Here is a 17,815-nt window from a genome sequence, read left to right as displayed (position 1 = left end):
TTGATGGGCCAAATGAATGAAACCTATATCATGTTCTAAATGCAGTCATGCTTTCTGGTGCCTTGACAAAAAAAAAAAAAAAAAACTGGCATTAGTGATTCTAGCACTCTTCTCTAAATCTGTTAAGACACATGAAACAGCGGTGAGCAATGTTCCTTCCAAGTTCAACAACAAACCCACTCTTCATTCACAGAACAGCCATAAAGATGGCTGTTCTTTGAAACCTTTCCACTTCTAATGCATTTCCTGAAGTGCATAATCTACAGATCTGCAAATTCAATGTTAATAGGTTTCTTCTTTCACAACTTTCTGCTCATCGGAGTACCATTTAAAAACAGCATTTTTTCTTCAGCAAAATGGAATGAGTTGAGCTGAGATTTTTTATTCACTCAATCTTTAGAAATTATGTTTACATTAGGTTCTCAAAGGTGACAGAGTCAAGAAAACTAAATTATAAAGGGAGGATTGGTGAGAATGTGAGTGTAAGAGCGACAAGTTATATAATTATATAATGACAGGAATGAGATTTGTCATGGAAATGTAGATGAGGAGAGAATGATTTCGACTTTGTGTTCATCCGGTTCAGACCCATCAAACGTGTAAAGATGTCTACATGTATAAGGCACTAGAGAAGAATAGCGATCTGAAAGTTGTCCAACTGCGTCATGCAGAGCGCAGACAAGAGCATAGAAAAGAACATGCAGATAGAATTTTATATCAGTACACAAATGCTAGGAGTATCAGAAACAAAGGGGTAGAGTTTGTTGCCTTAGTCAATGTGTTGGGACCTCAGATAATAGGCATTAATGAGACCTGGCTATCAGAATTAGACATACTAACTGGTATCAAGTGCAAAAGGTACACTATTTTTAGGAAGGATAAAGAGGAGAGGAGGGGGGGGGGTGCTAATGATATCAGATGACTTGAATCCAGTTAGAGTTGAGACCTATGTAGAGTTGAGTGGACCACATGAAATACTGATAGTACTACCAACAGTATTTCATGTGGCAGTGAGTTTGAAGCCATCTGGTGCAAGGTGGAATCTAACAAGCTCAATTACATAGTGGCATGTTGTTACAGACCTGGTTGTTTGGTTGCTAGTGATGAAGAAATGCATCACCAAATAGACAAGATGAGCACGAAAAGAGTAATCATAATGGGAGACTTTAATTATCCAAATATTATTGAAGAATGAAAATGCATTTATTGAGCTGTTGAAGGGACAACTTCCTCAAGCAGCATGTGACAAAAGGAACTTGAGGCCAAAGAGTGTTAGATTTGATTATAGTGTCAGAGGACGTTTCAGTTAAAGACGTAACTATTCTGCCTCCAGTTGGTGACAGTGATCATGCAGTACTCACTTGGGATGTGACTAAGTTTATGAATGTTCCATTCAGAAAAAGTTACATGCTGAACTACAAAGCAGGAAATTATGACCAACTGAGGAGTACACCCAAACTTCTTTTTATGTGAATTTTTTTTACGCGAATTGGGAAATCAAAAATATTTTTTTTTTTACGCGATTTTTATTCACTTTTATGCGACCAACCTAAAGTCTAAGTTAGGAAAAAATCCGTAATTCAAGAAAATTCTGAGAATTTTGTAGAATTGCATTCTCGTTTCAATTAAGAAAATTCTAAATTCTTACGAATTTCATTTATTGGGAATTCCCTGAATTATATAACTGACTGTGCATAAAAAAGCAGTTCTTAGCAGTTTGAATTTGGTGTTCGAGTAGACAACACAGTTACCGCATTTTTTGCATTTGCATTTTTTAAGTGAAATCAAAATAAAAATTGCGTTATAAAATTAATAATTTTGCCAAGAAATAATAAATGATAAGCTATATGTAATTTTCAAACTTTCATTTCATTAACCGAAGATTTTAATCCAGCCCTCACACGATGTTGCCGATAACCAAAAAAAAAAAAGAAAAGAAAGCCGTTTCCTTGGATATAAAAATTCAAATTTTAGATCGTCTTCAAACTGGGGAAGGTGGGACGGCTGTGGGTAAGCATTTTGGAGTCCGTGAATCAACTGTCAGATCAATAAAGAAAAATGAAGAGGCTATTAGAAAAGCAGTATGTTCTGGTACAAAATCGAGTGCGAAATTATCATCATACACAAGAAATGTTGTTCTAGAAAAAGGCCGAAAAAGCTTTAGTGACATGGATAGAAGATAATGTACAAAAAGAATGCCAGTTGACGGAAATTCCATCAAGCAATCAGCATTGAGATTTTATGAACAGATTAAAAAACTGCAGCCAGATACTTCACCTCAACGGAGGAAAAAATATGAATTTCATGCAAGCAATGGTTGGTTGGCTAAGTTTATTAAAAGACATGCTCTTCATAATATAAAAATTAAAGGTGAAACGGCTTCTGCTGATGAAACAGCTGCTAAAGCATTTCCACAGAAACTTGCTAAAATAATTGAAGATGGCAGTTACACTCGTGAACAAGTTTGGAATATGGATGAAACCGGCCTTTTCTGGAAAAGAATGCCAAACAGAACTTACGTATCAAAAATGCAAAAAACGGTTGGTGGGTTCAAAGCGGCAAAGGATCGCATAACACTCCTATTTTGTTTGAACGCTTTAGGAGATCGGATGTTAAAACCACTGCTCATAAATTGATTATTAAGACCACGGCCAATGAAAGGCATAGATTTTCAAAAATCGCCAGTTCATTGGATGGCCAACAAAAAAGCTTGGGTGACCATTGATATTTTCACTGAATGGTTCCACAAACATTTTGTACCAGAAGTTAGACGCTATTTGAATGACAAGGGTCTCGAATTTAAATTGCTTTTGATTCTTGATAATGCACCCCATCATCCTGCCATAGAACACCCAAATTTTCTGCCGCCCAATACCACTTCATTACTACCTCTAGATCAGGGTATAATTGCAACTTTTAAAACATTATGTCAGACGAACATTTCAGTACGTTTTGAACAAGCTAAATGATGATGAAACACTGTCAATTATGGATGTGTGGAAAAAAATTTCAATTATGGATTGTACTGATCAGGTTCGATTATCGTTATCTGAACTGAGACCAGAAACTATGAATGCATGCTGGAAAGCTATTTGGCCCACATGTGTTAAAGAGAATGCTCCTGTTCCCCTCAATCACACTGCAGAATTCCCCAATATAATAAGTTTGGCATGTGAAATTGGCAGAGAAGGATTCGATGATCTTACATCAGCAGATATCGAAAAATTGTTAATTCATAAACCTCTTAACGATAACGAAACAGTGAAGATTGTTTCTAAGACTCCTGAAAGAGAAGAAGTTAATAATAATGATCAAGATAATCCTACTTTTACTGCTGATATAATTAAAAAAGGTCTTAAACTGGCCAGTAATTTAGGCATGATCCAAATGAAGAACGTGCAGAAAAGTTTTCACGTGAGCTTAAGTTGTTAATGTCTTCATAGAGAGAATTATATCGTGACTTATATAAAGCATCAACACAGCAATTAATAACTGAGTTCATGCCTAAAACTACTGAAACAACCAGTGGTACTTTTGTTCAAGACATGACAAGAATCATTCCACAAGTTGAGGCAGAAGTCGATGACAATAATACCATTACTATTACAGTCTCACGAAAACGAAAGCTTTCGTGTTTGTCAGAAACTGATATCAAATAACATAATTTTTTTATAGAATCCTTAGCAAACAACTGAAATGAATATGTTTTTTTTAAGTTATTAAAATTCATTATATGTATTGTGTTCTCCATGAAATGTAAATAAAAATCTTATGATCCTAACGAATTTAATGTTTGTTTTTTTCATTATTTTGCTTATTTCAGGTTTGGAACCAATCTTCACTTTTTCTATGGAGTCAGTAGTTCTATTTACGCATCATTTTTAGGAACGTATCTATCGCGTAAAAAGAGGTTTAGGTGTATATTGAGTTCAGTGGAAAGGGATTGGTTGATGAATGAGAAGAATATCGATAGTGCATGGGAAGCATTTAAACAATACTTATATTATGCGATATCAGAGGTGTGTCCTAAGAGTTTGAGGTATAAATAGGGTAGGAATCAAAGGGATGTGTAGTCTTATTAAGCAAGAGATTTGTAAAAAAGGATGATGTGGAAGGAATACCGTGTGCATAAGGATGATGTCCGTTGTGAAAATTATAAGCAGCAGGCTAGAATAGTCACAATGGTTGTATAGAAGGCAAAGTCTGAGTATGAAACGAAACTGGCTCTGCATGCTAAAGACAACCCACAAGAATTCTATCGATATGCTGCAAGTAAAAGAAAGAATGAATATGAAAGAATAACTCTTATAAATGCAAGATGGCATGAGGGTTACAGATGCAGTTGTTCAACTAATGAGTGCCCATTTTGTTAAAAACTATCAACTTAAGTGTATGCAACATTGAGCTCACTGGTACCTCTTCACTTGATGAAGAAACTCAGGTGTATGAGGACAAGATATTAGAGCTGTTGTACAAACTGAATCAGAATTCAGCAATAGGGACTTATGGGATATCAGCATGTGTGCTAAAAGAGTGCTCATTTGAACCGGCTATTCCTTTGACCAGGCTGTTTAATATGAGTCTCAGAACAGGGAAGATTCTGCAGAATGGAATGCATAAGCATGGTGCAAAGACCAATGTATCCAACTATCAACCAATTAGTATCTCAGGAATGGTGGTGAAGATTTTGAAAAAAAAAATTTGCTCATTTACTATAACAATGTTACCATTGAACTAGACAAATGAAACGGATACACCATGATACTTTTGGATTGTTTTTGACAGAATACCGCATGGTAAACTGTTGCATAAATTGGAGAACATGGGTTTGGATTATAGAATATTAGCATGGATAAGAGGATGGCTGACTGACAGACAACAGATATCAAAATGTAGTATATGGGGACATCGGCCTGCAAGATTTAAGGTAACCAGTGGTGTACCATAAGGATCAGTGCTTGGTCCACTGTTATTCAATCTATACATTAATGATATTGGGAAGGATTTGACAAGTGACATACAGCTATTTGCTGATGATGCAATGATAGGAAGGGTAATCAGGAATGCTGCTGGTATATAGTACTTATGATTTGAATAGGCTGAAATTGTGGGCATGGGAAAATATGTCAGTAAATGTAAAGTCATGCACTTCGGCATGATAGATATCCAATGTCGTATTATATTGGTGGGATTATGCTTGAAGAAACTGATGAGGCTAGGGATCATGGTGTGTTAGTAAATAGGAATTTGAAATTCAGGGGCCATGTAGCAAAGATTGCAAAAACAACTCAAAAGATAATTGCAATGCTGAAACAAATGTTCAGGGAAACAAAATTATAAAGGGAGGAATGTTGAGAATGTGAGTGCAAGAGTGACAATGTAAAGATAAGGATGTCATTTTGTCCCTTATACAAGGCCTTCATAAGACTTCACTTGGACTACTGTGCACAGGTCTGGTCTCTTAGTTTCCAGTGTGATTCTGATATATTGGAGAGAGTGCAAAGGAGAGTGTTAAAAATGATATCAGGATTATGGCACACTGATTATGAAGACAGACTGAGAATTTGTACACTGCAGAAAGAGGGGTGATATGATTGAGACTTACAAACTTCTGAAAGGGTCATAGAGGATTTCAGTTGATGGAATTTTTCAATTTACAGAAGATGGGGAAAGGACAAGAGGGCATTCTTGGAAGCTGAGAATGAATGATGCTAAGAAGGGGTGAGGGCTAGATTTGTCTCTTATAGGGTGGTGCATGATTTGAATGGATTGCCATTGGATGTTGTTTGTGCAAGCAGTGCGAATGAATTCAAGAAAAAGTACAATAGCTGGTGTGTGTAGTACGTGGCCTCCCTCAATGAGTCCCTGACTCCCTGGAGGTTTCTCTTAATAATATTTCTTAAGCCATGCTACACCAATCTCGGGGGGGGGGGGGGGGATTATGGAACTTTTTTCTCATCACAATGCAATTATGGTTAGTTAAGTTTCCTCCTTTTTTGCAAGTATAAACTTGGGAAAGAAGGCAAAATTTTTCCACAGGTGAATTTAATAAGCTTAAAGTAGACTTTTTCTTTCATGTTTAGCAAGATATCATGAGTACACTTAGATAGCTGGAGATTTACTTGATTACTGAAAATCTGCTGGCTCCTAGGTTGAAAAATTCTCGTGATAAGAGAAATTCCACACTAGATGGTCTTTTTTTTTTTTTTTACTGAAAGTGTATTGAAACGTTCGTTAAGTTTATGATGTGTCAAATATTTCTATTCACTTTAAAGAAGAACATGGCAAAGTCTATCTCTCCACATATGGGATGAAATACAATTATTTCTCTGAAAAGCAATTACCACGAAACCGCAATGTGCTTGAGGATAGGCGGCAGCACTCAAGAAACCATTGACGCCACTATTAAACATGGTTTCGGTCAACATAGACCTTAAGTAAAATAACACGCTATACAAAATGGGAATATGTTAATAACTTGATAATTTAAAGCCGGAAATAATATGAGAAACAAATCGCTGGTCTTTCTGAACTGCTAATCAAAAATGAATAATTAACGTACAACTTTCTTCATGTGTAAAAAATAATATAATCTGATAAAATAAGTTAGTTTGTATTTATCAAATGATTTTGATATCACAGAAAAGAAATACTATTTTAGTTTCTTATCTGACTAACCATACAAAATGGCTTCAAGAAAAGTATTTATAAACTTGTCTCAAAAAGTATTCCAATCTAGGCCAATCCAATGGCCTACCTAAGACACTTACTCTTCCCTTCAAACGAACAGCCCATCCCAGCAACAACTTCATCAAATACGCTATCTCCTAAACTGCTTCCTAGACTCCTCCTTGGAAAATGGAACTGTACCTCTTTTTTTTTTTTTTTTTTTTTCACATACGCTGTCACAGTATGAAGTCATGAGCGATAATTCCATAACAACAACAACAACAAGGGCGATCTGACAACAAATGGTATAATTTCTTACCCATTCCAGTTGGCACGCTGGTCTCGACAACGCCGTCAACGTATCCAGCTTGACTGCAAATATGATCACATCTCAAACATTTACAAAAACACTACGACAAAGGAGTGGTTCAAGCAGCCATTACATCCGTCCGCCGACGGCATGATAACGTCGCCAATATAGCGGCACGATGCCGAGCCCAACTTTGGAAGCTGCACGGAAGTCAGTAGCGTACACATGCAGTACATGGGAGGGGCCAGCTAAAAAGTTTTGATGTCAGCAGACGCTAGGGGGAGTCCACGTGCTGGGCTGGGGAGTAGCAACATACCATACTTCCGCTTCCGAGAAAACGAGCGGAGTAAACCACAAAAAAGCTGAATAACTTGTATTATTTTCTAACCACTTGAGGATATGTGATCTGATTGTAGCTGCTTTCATCAACAGGAAAGGCAAAAATTTGAATTAAAACATGTTTCACATCTTAACGCACATGAAGATAACAGCTAATATATATATATATATATATATATATATATATATATATATATATATATATATATATATATATATATATATATAGCAACTAAGTTTTGTGCAAACCATATCGGCAAAATGTGCTTAAACTAAGGCGATGAGATCAAGCATTTTCAAGAAACCGTTTCTTTTACGTCCAGCTTCGCAATGAATTATTATTTAGTGCTATTAGTCAACCATTTTGAATTTTATTAACAAATCAAGCAAAGCATATCCAGTAGAAAATATCGAAACTTGAACCAGAAAAAATGGATTTGTGAAGAGGAAGAATTTAAAAGTGATTTCAACTTGTTTTAATTAGTAGATTTGTATCCTTATTTCTCACGGCACCGTGAGATATTATTATTGTTATATAATACAGGAATCAAATAATTTAAATGTTGCTACCTCAGTGCGAGAAATGCTAAATTTATCATTGAAGAGTGACTGCCATTTGAACTGAAAGAGGATGGCAAGACAGTGAGCGCAGAAAGAATATTATCTTTTAAAGGCAATTGGAAAGGATGGGATAAAAATTATTAAATGAAGCGAAAATACATGTAAGGTAGCAGCAGTGTAATTCTATGCCTCTGGAGCGGTAGGATCGATAAAATGGACGTAAAGTGACAATGAAAATTTGAGTATGCACGAAAGAATTGGAATGGTTGTGTTGAAATATTCGTGGAACAGAACCAACGTTGGAGACAAATCAGAAACGACTGGAGAGCAGTATAGTGAATGAATATGAGAATGATATATAAAAATGAGTAAATAGGAATTTATATCGCGCATGGAGATAATGCGATTCAGGAGGTGGCTGGCGAGTGACAAAATCATACTTTCCATTCTGAAGCTGTGAGGATTAAAAGAGAGAGAGATAATGGTTATTACTTGGGACGAACAATCTAACAGGTGACAAATTCGTTGTACAGCCTGTACGAAAGAATCGTCAAAATTAGTAGAGGAAAACAGAAAAGCAAAATCAGAAGATGATCGTTGATTTTTTATGTCACATCTGTATCTGAAGTTATAATGTGCCATGTCAAAAAAAAAAAGGGGGGGGGTATTTGTTTCAATGATTAAATACCGTGAGTTGGCATAATGAAAAGAATTATAAAAACGAAGAAAACTCATGTAAAAAACTTTATTAACATAGAATATTTGCCTAAGTCATTGTCAGTATAAGATCACAGAATGGTAACTTAAACAACAGACAATTCTAAAAAGCGCCACCTGAGTAGTTAATGTAAGATAACTAAAAACAAAGCCAATAATTTCCTAACTTATTTTTAAATATATATATAGAGAGAGGGAGAAAGTTATGAAACATTGAAAAAGTACTATCTTCCGCAAAGGAGTCACATGCAGACCATTTGATCTCTTTAAGTTAGGACAATGAAGAGTTTTAGAGGTTCTATGAGGAAAGGACTTTTATGAAGGATTCATCTTATTTCAATGAACTCTGTGTTTAGAGAAGATAGAATGCTCTGCAAATCTGGACTATTCTGGCTCATGTATTTAATATAAGACGTGTCTTTCCAAATGAATAAAAACAGATCTTCCTGTTTGTCCAAAATAAGATATCTACAAGAACAAGGAATCTGGTAGATGCCTAGATAACTGAAAGGTAGAAGCTTGTCCTTGGGAGAAGCGAGAAAGGTGGTGATTTTTCTGATGGGGTGAAAGGCAAGAAAAATATCAGTGTTTTTAAAAACTTTCGCTATGAAATATGCATAACGTATAGGAATGCATGACTGCCACCCTGCAAGAACATAAAGAATGGACACGATGTACTAAAGTCTTAATAGTTCTAGCCTTTTGACTAGGATTGTAATGAGATTCGGCGTTGATACGACGGCCCAGGAAACACTTCTTCATGAAACGTGGATGCTGGATTCAGAGGTGAGTGTGGGTAAAAAAGGACTGAGATGCCCTTAGATGTGAAGGGAGAGAGAGGGTGTGAGGAAAATTGCAGAATTGGTGATAATATAGAAGGGACTGAGGAAGATATTGAACAATCACATCAGAGAAGTGATGTTAATAAAAGAACTGTAAAACCAGAAATGATTTCTTACATTTGTTTACTAATTCCAGAAGTATTCGAAATAAGGGAAATGAAATTGTTGCATTGATTGAGTTCTGTCCCAAAATTGTTGGTATAAGCGAGACGTGGTTAGATAAAGATGACATCCTGATAGGAATAGAGATAAATGGATATTTTTCATGAAGGTATACAGGGAAGAAAGGGAGGAGGTGTACTGTTGATGAGCTGTGTCCATCTAAGGTCGATTTGTAATAGTGGCCGTGATTTTGAGGCAGAGGTGAACAGGATGAAAGATTTAGTTGGGTGTTGTTATAGACCTGGTAATATGGAGGGTAATGAGAAACTAATGCATAAGAAATTAGCCCCTAGTTAGCAAGAAACAAGTGATCATTATGGATAACTTTAATTATGAAAACATAGACTAGAATCAAGAGCCTGCATGGAGTTTTTGAGAGACAATTACCAATACATAACAGAGGGTACACAAGGATCAAGGGCATTGCATTGGCTTTGATCCTCTCATTAGATGATATTATTTTAAATGGGGTGTCAAATCTTCCACCAGTTAGTAATTGACCATATGGTTATGACTCAAATGACTGGCCACACTTGCAGGGTATCGAGTCATTTGAGGACTTCTGTTAGAAAGGGATGTATGGGGAATTATAAGGCTAGTAATTATGAAAACCCAGGAAATAGCTTGCAGAAATAACTTGGAAAGAGGAACTGGATGGAAAGGGTATCAATGCTGCTTGGGCCCTACTCAAGAACTATTTAGTGGAGGCAATATCAGAACGTATCTATTTACCCTCTTTGACCAAAGGTCAAAGAGGGTAAATAGAGCAGGTGTGAAATTGATGAACCAAGAGACAAGGTATACAAATCTGGAAGAAGCACAAGATGAGTAGTTATAACTTACCAGTTGCATGAGAAGTACAAAGAGCAGACAAGGAAGGTGACTCACTTGATAAGGGTAGCAAAAGTGCAGTATGAGCAGCAGTTAGCTAATGTGACTTAAAAAAAATCCTAGGGAATTTTTTTGATATGTGGCTAGTAGAAGAAAGAATGATTATGGAAGGATGGCAGTGAATGGTGAAAATGGAGGAATGATAACTGCTGCACAGAATATAGTTGGGGTATTTAATAAGCAATTTATAAAGGTATTTCAATCTTGTGAATATGACATCATGCAGAACTTGAATGTAATGGGAAAGGAGGAGGAACTATTAGTAAGTGAGCAGGAGGTATATGAGGAATACAATAAACTTGATGTAAATAAGGCTGTAGGACATGGAGCTATTTCATCATGTGTTTTGAGGGAATGTTTCAGGGAGTTAACAATAGCTTTTACATATCTTTTTCACATGAGTCTTGCACTGGGACAAGTTCCAAAGGAGTGGAAAGAGGGTAAAATTGTTCCAATTCATAAGGAAGGTGATAATACTAAAGCTTTGAATTATAGGCCATTCTTGTGTCTGGAGTTGTGATTAAAGTTGACAAGAGAAAAATACTCTTTGGTGGCCATCATGGGTTCGTTAAAGGAAAATTGTGTTTTAGCAATCTGCTTACTTATTATAATAAGGTGATAAATGCATTGGATAAGGGTTATGCATACACAGTGTTATATTTAGATTTTGAAATGGCCTTTGATAAATTGCCACATGACAAGCTGGTAATTAAATTGGAATTGATGAGGCTAAACAGTAGATTAGTGCGCTGGATTCGAGCTTGGCTGTCTGACAGGTAGCAGTGAGTTGTCTATGGAGGAGCAATATCTCAGAAAAGAAAAGTTACTAGTGGCATATCCCACGGGTCCATTGCTGTTTAATTTGTATGTAAATTATATTGGGAGAGGTCTAAATGATAATATGCAGATGATGCAAAATTGGGGAGAGCTATCAGGAATAGAGCAGATGCCGTGAGTTTGCAAAAGGACTTGAATACACTGGCTGAATGTTAAATGAGTGGGGATGTCAGCACAATATTCTGAAGTGTAAAGTTTTGAAATTTGGAAAGCAAAGATGGGATGCAGAGTACATAATTAGTGGAAATATCTTGGAAGAGGTTTGTGCACAGATTTGGTCACCTGGTTTTCAAAAAAATTAAGATGTATTTGAAAATGTCCAAAGATGATTGACTGAGGCAGTTTCTGGTCTACGAAATGTTGAGTATGAAGACAGATTGAGAAAATGCAATTTTCAGAAATTGGTGGATAGGAAAAGGAGAGGGGGGATGGATATGATCGAGACTATAAGCTGTTAAGGGGGTCATTATCAGAATAATGGAGAAGGGGAGTTTTTGTATAGAATGGGTGAAGATAGGGAGAGAACAATAGGTTAGCCCTGAAAACTGTATAAACACAGTGCCATAATGCTGCATCCTACTGTTTTACATGCCCTAGCATGATTGAATTTCTTTCCTCCTAAACTTGAATGCTAAGCAACTTCTAGCTTGTTTGCCAGCTACAGAGTAAAGAAATATATTCGCATATCATAGGGTCATATGATATGTATTGTAATTACTCTGCCAGCGAAATCACTCATTTACTTTCACTTCAAACAAAACACAAATAAATTTCAGGTAAATTATTTGGAGATACGACGGGCGATACAAAAGTATTGCATCCTCTTTTTTTTTTTCAAAAAAATTTTAAAAAATGAAATAATTTATTTAGCAACCACTTTTATGCAGATTAATTCTCATCTTCTTGGTATTGGGTCATTTTTAACAAAGTCTACATCATATCGATCCCGTAAAAGTCTTTTCTGATGTCGAAGCTCTTCGTAAACATCTTTGTTTAACTCCCTGTCAACCACAAAATGCCCTTCGAATCAGAGCCGGCGCTAGGGTCTTTGCCGCCCGCATGCAATGTCTATCTAAGCGTCCCCTGGCGAGTGTGGTTCTTTTACGATAATAAAAATTTAAATTATTTGAAATTTCTTAAATAAATTTTGACAGAACAACCACACGTTGGTTCTCTAAATGTAACAAACCAGGGGTGTTGACTAGGCAGGATAATCGTTAAAACCCGAATATTCAAAAAATTCTCAAAAGTTAGAGCAAATTTTGATAAAGGCACTTTACTTTAATCGGTGAATATAATGATACAGGGATTATAGCCGTGTCACCAACCTGAATTGCTAACAACATTAAAATGAATTTTAATTAAAGTTAAAATTTATTTGAACTAAAGTTTAAAAAATTCTTGCATTTTACAAGTTACTAAATTCTTAGTAACTTGTAAAATTTTTTAATAATTTTTATAAGTGGAACTATCTTTTAGGAAAATAAAAGAAACTCAAGATAGATGAGAAAATAAAAAAAGAATTCAGAAATAATTAGAACATTTAATATAAGTATTCAAAAAATAACATCTTTACAGAATAAAAGAAAATAAATTAAATTACATAAATATCCTTGACATTTTTTTAATTAAAATTTTAGGGTTTTCGATTTAATATTCACAAAATTAGAAATAATGTTCTTAACATCTAATTCCACACATATATAATTTTCAATAGCTATTAATGCCAAACTAACAGGCTTTTTTGTGACATACTTGTTCTTAAGTAGGTTTCAAATTAAAACCTACTTTTAATCAATTTCAACTTGGAAAAGGAACGTTCACCACTCGCTATACTAAGAGGTAAGGTTAATAGTATTCTTAAAGCAATTGAAAAGTTAGGGAAAGATAAATTATTGGACACAATAAAATGAAGAATATCGAAAGGATTTTGAATATTTAAATTATCCTTCTGAAAAATATCCCGGAAGCATAACTCGTCATATAGTTCTATTGCATTTATGTCTTTATTGTCACCGTCCTTCAAGAGAATCTCTAAATCATCACAATTTTTTCATAAGTCTTTGTTATTAATTTGTAGTAATCTATACAAGAAATTGAAATTATCATAATATGATTTTAGTTGTTCAAAACGTTCTATTAATGAACACATTGCAACGCCTAGAAGTGTATAAAACACATTCACTCTAAATTTATCTTCTGGCGATTGTGGCATTTTGTCATGATGCTCGTAGTCAAATTGTCGTGTCTTCTTTCATCGTCAGACTTCCGTACCAGTTTTAAATTCTTGTTCTCTGTCCACCTCTTCACTCAGTTCTTTTGGCGTTTTAGAACTTCTTTAAAATTTGTATCTGATCGATACTCTTGTAAGAATATTTTTAAGTTTTCGATCGATTCTAAAGCAAGTGTAATGTTCATATTTTTGTCATGAAGCATTTTACTCACAGGGTTTATTCTGTTAAGTAAATCATGCCCAGTTATAAGAGAGCAAATAAATTTGTAGTCCTTCATTTTAGCACATAATGTTTGTGCTTCATGCTGAGTTTCTTTATTAAAATTTTCATTATTTAAAATTTCAAAAAGTGCATCGTAAATTTCTCCAAACTGATATCGTAGAGAGCGGATTGCATTAATTTTACTTTCCCATCGCGTATCTGAGCTGTTTCAATGTTAATTTTTTCTACAAACTTTAAAAGGATTGCCCAACTTTTGTAAGAGAATGAAAAATTATATATTTCTTGAATAATTGCAAAGAAACTAATTGTATCTGTATACACTTTGGCTGCATCGTTAATGATTAAATTTAGAGTATGAGCAGCACATGGCACGTAAAAAGCTCGAGGATTTTTGTTCAAAAGCAAATTTTGGAGCCCATATTTTTTCCCTTTCATATTTGCCCCATTGTCATACTGGAAAAATGGGAATGTTCCATTTTTCCAGTTGTTCAATTATTGTTGCACATAAACCACATCCTGTGGAATCTGATCTATCTGCAAAACCTAAAAGATTTTCCCTGATCTTGGCAATTCCATTGTCTCAGGAAACAAAGCGAATAATAATGGTCATTTGTTCTGTTTTACTTACATCTGGTGTGCAGTCTAAAATTATGGAATAATATTTAGATTTTCGAATTGATACCATAATTGTATCCCTGATTGCGTTACTTAAAATTTCCAAAGTTCATTTTGACTGTATTTACTCAAATAGTGTACTCTATTCTACATGATTTTCCATAACGAGATCAAACTTCGCAAACAGTTCGACTAATTTTAAAAAATTGCCATTATTCCTTTCATATAATTTATCAGATGATCCGCGAAAAGCTAAATTTTGGCTACCAAGGAATTTTATAATTTCAATCAAGCGTTCTAAAACACTCATCCAATGTTTCTTTTCCATTGTGGGGGGGGGGGGTGGGGGGGGGGGGGGGTGGGGGGGGGGGGGGGTGGGGGGGGGGGGGGGTGGGGGGGGGGGGGGGTGGGGGGGGGGGGGGGTGGGGGGGGGGGGGGGTGGGGGGGGGGGGGGGTGGGGGGGGGGGGGGGTGGGGGGGGGGGGGGGTGGGGGGGGGGGGGGGTGGGGGGGGGGGGGGGTGGGGGGGGGGGGGGGTGGGGGGGGGGGGGGGTGGGGGGGGGGGGGGGTGGGGGGGGGGGGGGGTGGGGGGGGGGGGGGGTGGGGGGGGGGGGGGGTGGGGGGGGGGGGGGGTGGGGGGGGGGGGGGGTGGGGGGGGGGGGGGGTGGGGGGGGGGGGGGGTGGGGGGGGGGGGGGGTGGGGGGGGGGGGGGGTGGGGGGGGGGGGGGGTGGGGGGGGGGGGGGGTGGGGGGGGGGGGGGGTGGGGGGGGGGGGGGGTGGGGGGGGGGGGGGGTGGGGGGGGGGGGGGGTGGGGGGGGGGGGGGGTGGGGGGACCTCCACATAGCCTTTAAAGGAATGCAGAGAACCGACCAGGGCTTCTGACCTAATGTCCAATCCTCACCTTCTCGTGGTGCACCCTGTTGGGTATCTACCTGGATACTGAACGGACGAGAATGGGTTGGCAATTTGGGATTTAGTCGACCAAATTGTATTCTTATTGACTTAAACCAAAATAAAAAATGATGGTACAACATGACAAAATTTCATGCCGGCTGGGACGTCGCCCGGATAAACAAGGTCTCTTTTGTTTTTGCCAGGGAACCAGTGCAAACAGCAACAGGTCAGCTACTGGAACAAATCTGAAAACACACCCCAACTCAACATCACCAGAGTTAAAGATCGGTACTATCAACATAAGAAGCCTGAATGGCAAAGAAATGGAGCTAGCTGAGGAATTAGATAAGTACCAGATCGACATAATAGGGGTGACTGAAACAAGAAAGACAAAAATTGGTGAGATATTTCTGAGTAATAAATACAAAATGTTATATTTAGGCAATGACAATCAAGGAAAAGAAGGAGTAGCCATAGTATTCAACACTAAATACGAGGCTAATTTTCTTGAATGGCAGGCAGTCTCAAGTAGAGTGATGTGAGCAAATATCAGAAAGGGGAACTGGACAAAGAGACGTATTTGTGGCTATGGTCCCACAGAAGGTTCTACTAAAGTAGAAGTGGAGGAATTTTTTGAGGCTTTAGAGAAAGCAACTGACACAATGAAAAAGGAAAAGTTGGTCCTTGTTGGGGATGTAAATAGCAGAGTAGGAAATGATTGTCAGACATACAAAAATATTTTGAGAAAATTTAGAGAAAAGAGCAAAGCTAATAATAATGGCAAATACTTGTTGGATTTCTGCTCAGGACATGGACTGGTTATTACTAACACCATGTTCCAACATAAAAATGTGCACAAATTCACATGGAGAGAAGAAGCAAGGAATAAGAAAAGTCTCGTTGACTATTGTTAAATTGTGAATGAAGATATTTGGGAATTATAACTCTTCATTCACATTTAACATAATCTGCCATAACTTAAGCAAGACTTGTAAATATTATTTGATGTTAATCTCTTGCTTGTAAATTAATATTCATATAATTAGTTTGAGTTTATTTATTACTGTTTAATTATATAATTTTGAGATATGTATTAGTAATGAAAGAACTCTGTGTTAAAATGTCATTCAATTTATTTTATTTACTCCTGTATTAATATTATAAGAAGCTATGTATATATATGTATATATATAAGAATTTGTGCTCATCATATTTAAATATATATTATATGAATTATACAATATCCTTTTATTTTGTTTCTGTATGTAAGGTATAATTTTATGTAATTCTTCTAATTAGATTTGACTGGCTGTTGTCAAGGAAACGGAGTTAATTTTAGATAGTGCGTGCATGGAGCGTGAGCTACAGTATTCGAAGGGAGACGGAGTTGATATGAGCTGAACTGGCTAGAACCGGATTTTGGCGGGAAGTATGAAGGTATATGGAGTAGAGCTCTCATATTACCCCATATATAAAAAGGGAAATAAATCTGAATGAGAATTAAAGAGATATTTCCCTAAACAGTGTTCCTGGTAAGATTTATTCAAGTATACTTGAGAAACGGTTGAGAAGAATTGTGGAAGAAAAGCTTGGTGAAGAACAAGCTGCATTCAGGCCAGATAGAGGCTGGCTGTCAGGATCAGATCTTCACTTTACAACAAATAGTTGAAAAATCATAGGAATATAACAAAGATCTGTATTTAAGTTTTGTCGATCTGGAAAAGGCATATGACAAGGTGCCAAGTGAGAGAAGCTATTCAATACGCTACAGTTATATGGTGTCAATGGAGCATTATATCAAGCAATACTTAGTCTTTATTTGAGTTGTAAATCAGCAGATAGGATTGAAGGAAGTACATAAAGATGGTTTGAGATTAAATCTGGTGTCAGATAGGGATGTACATTATCCCCTCTGTTATTCATTATCTATATGGATCGCATTATGAAGTATTAAACCTGATATCAAAATTGGAGATGTTAATGTCAGCTCTTCGCTTTATGCAGATGATGTTATACTTCTAAATAAATCTTCTACAAGTCTGCAATATTCCCTGACTAAATTGAATAACTGTTGTAATAGATATGGTATGAAGGTCAGCAATAAAAAGACAAAGGCAATGAAAATAGGTAGAATCGTTGAAAATGTCAAATGCGTTGTGAATGGAGAACCTGTTGAACAAGTAAAACATTTCAGCTACTTAGGGGCACGATTTTTAATGAAGATGGTAAATTAAATATGGAAATAGACAACAGAATCAACAAAGCTGGTATGGTAGGAAGTCAATTGAATAAATTCATATGGAATAAGAGAGAAATTAGTCGGAATACTAAATTAGCTGTAGACAGACGGTGTTTAAACCAGTTTTAACTTATGGATCTGAGAGCTGGGTTAGAAGTTAAACACTTGACCAAAGACTAGAGACCACAGATATGAGAGTCCTGAGAAAGATTAGAGGCGTGAACAGATGGCAACATTATATTAAAAATAAGGATATTAGGAAAGAACTTGACATTGTCAGTATCC

General features: G+C 36.7%; 1 protein-coding gene across 2 annotated transcripts in view; it reads right to left on the bottom strand.

Moving 5' to 3' along the window:
- The window catches only part of LOC150098277 (uncharacterized), a 188,190-nt gene extending 181,087 nt beyond the window's left edge, over positions 1-7,103 (bottom strand). Inside the window, exon 1 of one of the 2 annotated variants that reach the window (XM_090406100.1) lies at positions 6,989-7,103. Coding sequence is in view for 1 of the 2 variants with exons in the window: in XM_090406099.1 (XP_090262225.1) it covers positions 6,771-6,812 (42 nt within the window). In the remaining variant the exon portion in view is untranslated. Of the gene's footprint in view, positions 1-6,770; positions 6,858-6,988 lie in introns of those variants that run through there. The other variant, XM_090406099.1, reaches the window with a different exon arrangement.
- Between the last annotated feature and the right edge of the window lie 10,712 nt (positions 7,104-17,815).

This window comes from Typopeltis vanoorti, chromosome 16 (genome assembly GCF_054136105.1).
Source record: "Typopeltis vanoorti isolate ZY-2024b chromosome 16, IOZ_Tvanoo_1.0, whole genome shotgun sequence".
Classification (NCBI taxonomy): domain Eukaryota; kingdom Metazoa; phylum Arthropoda; class Arachnida; order Uropygi; family Thelyphonidae; genus Typopeltis; species Typopeltis vanoorti.
The sequence above is the reverse complement of the archived record's forward strand: the minus strand, read 5'-3'. Positions and strand labels throughout refer to the sequence as shown.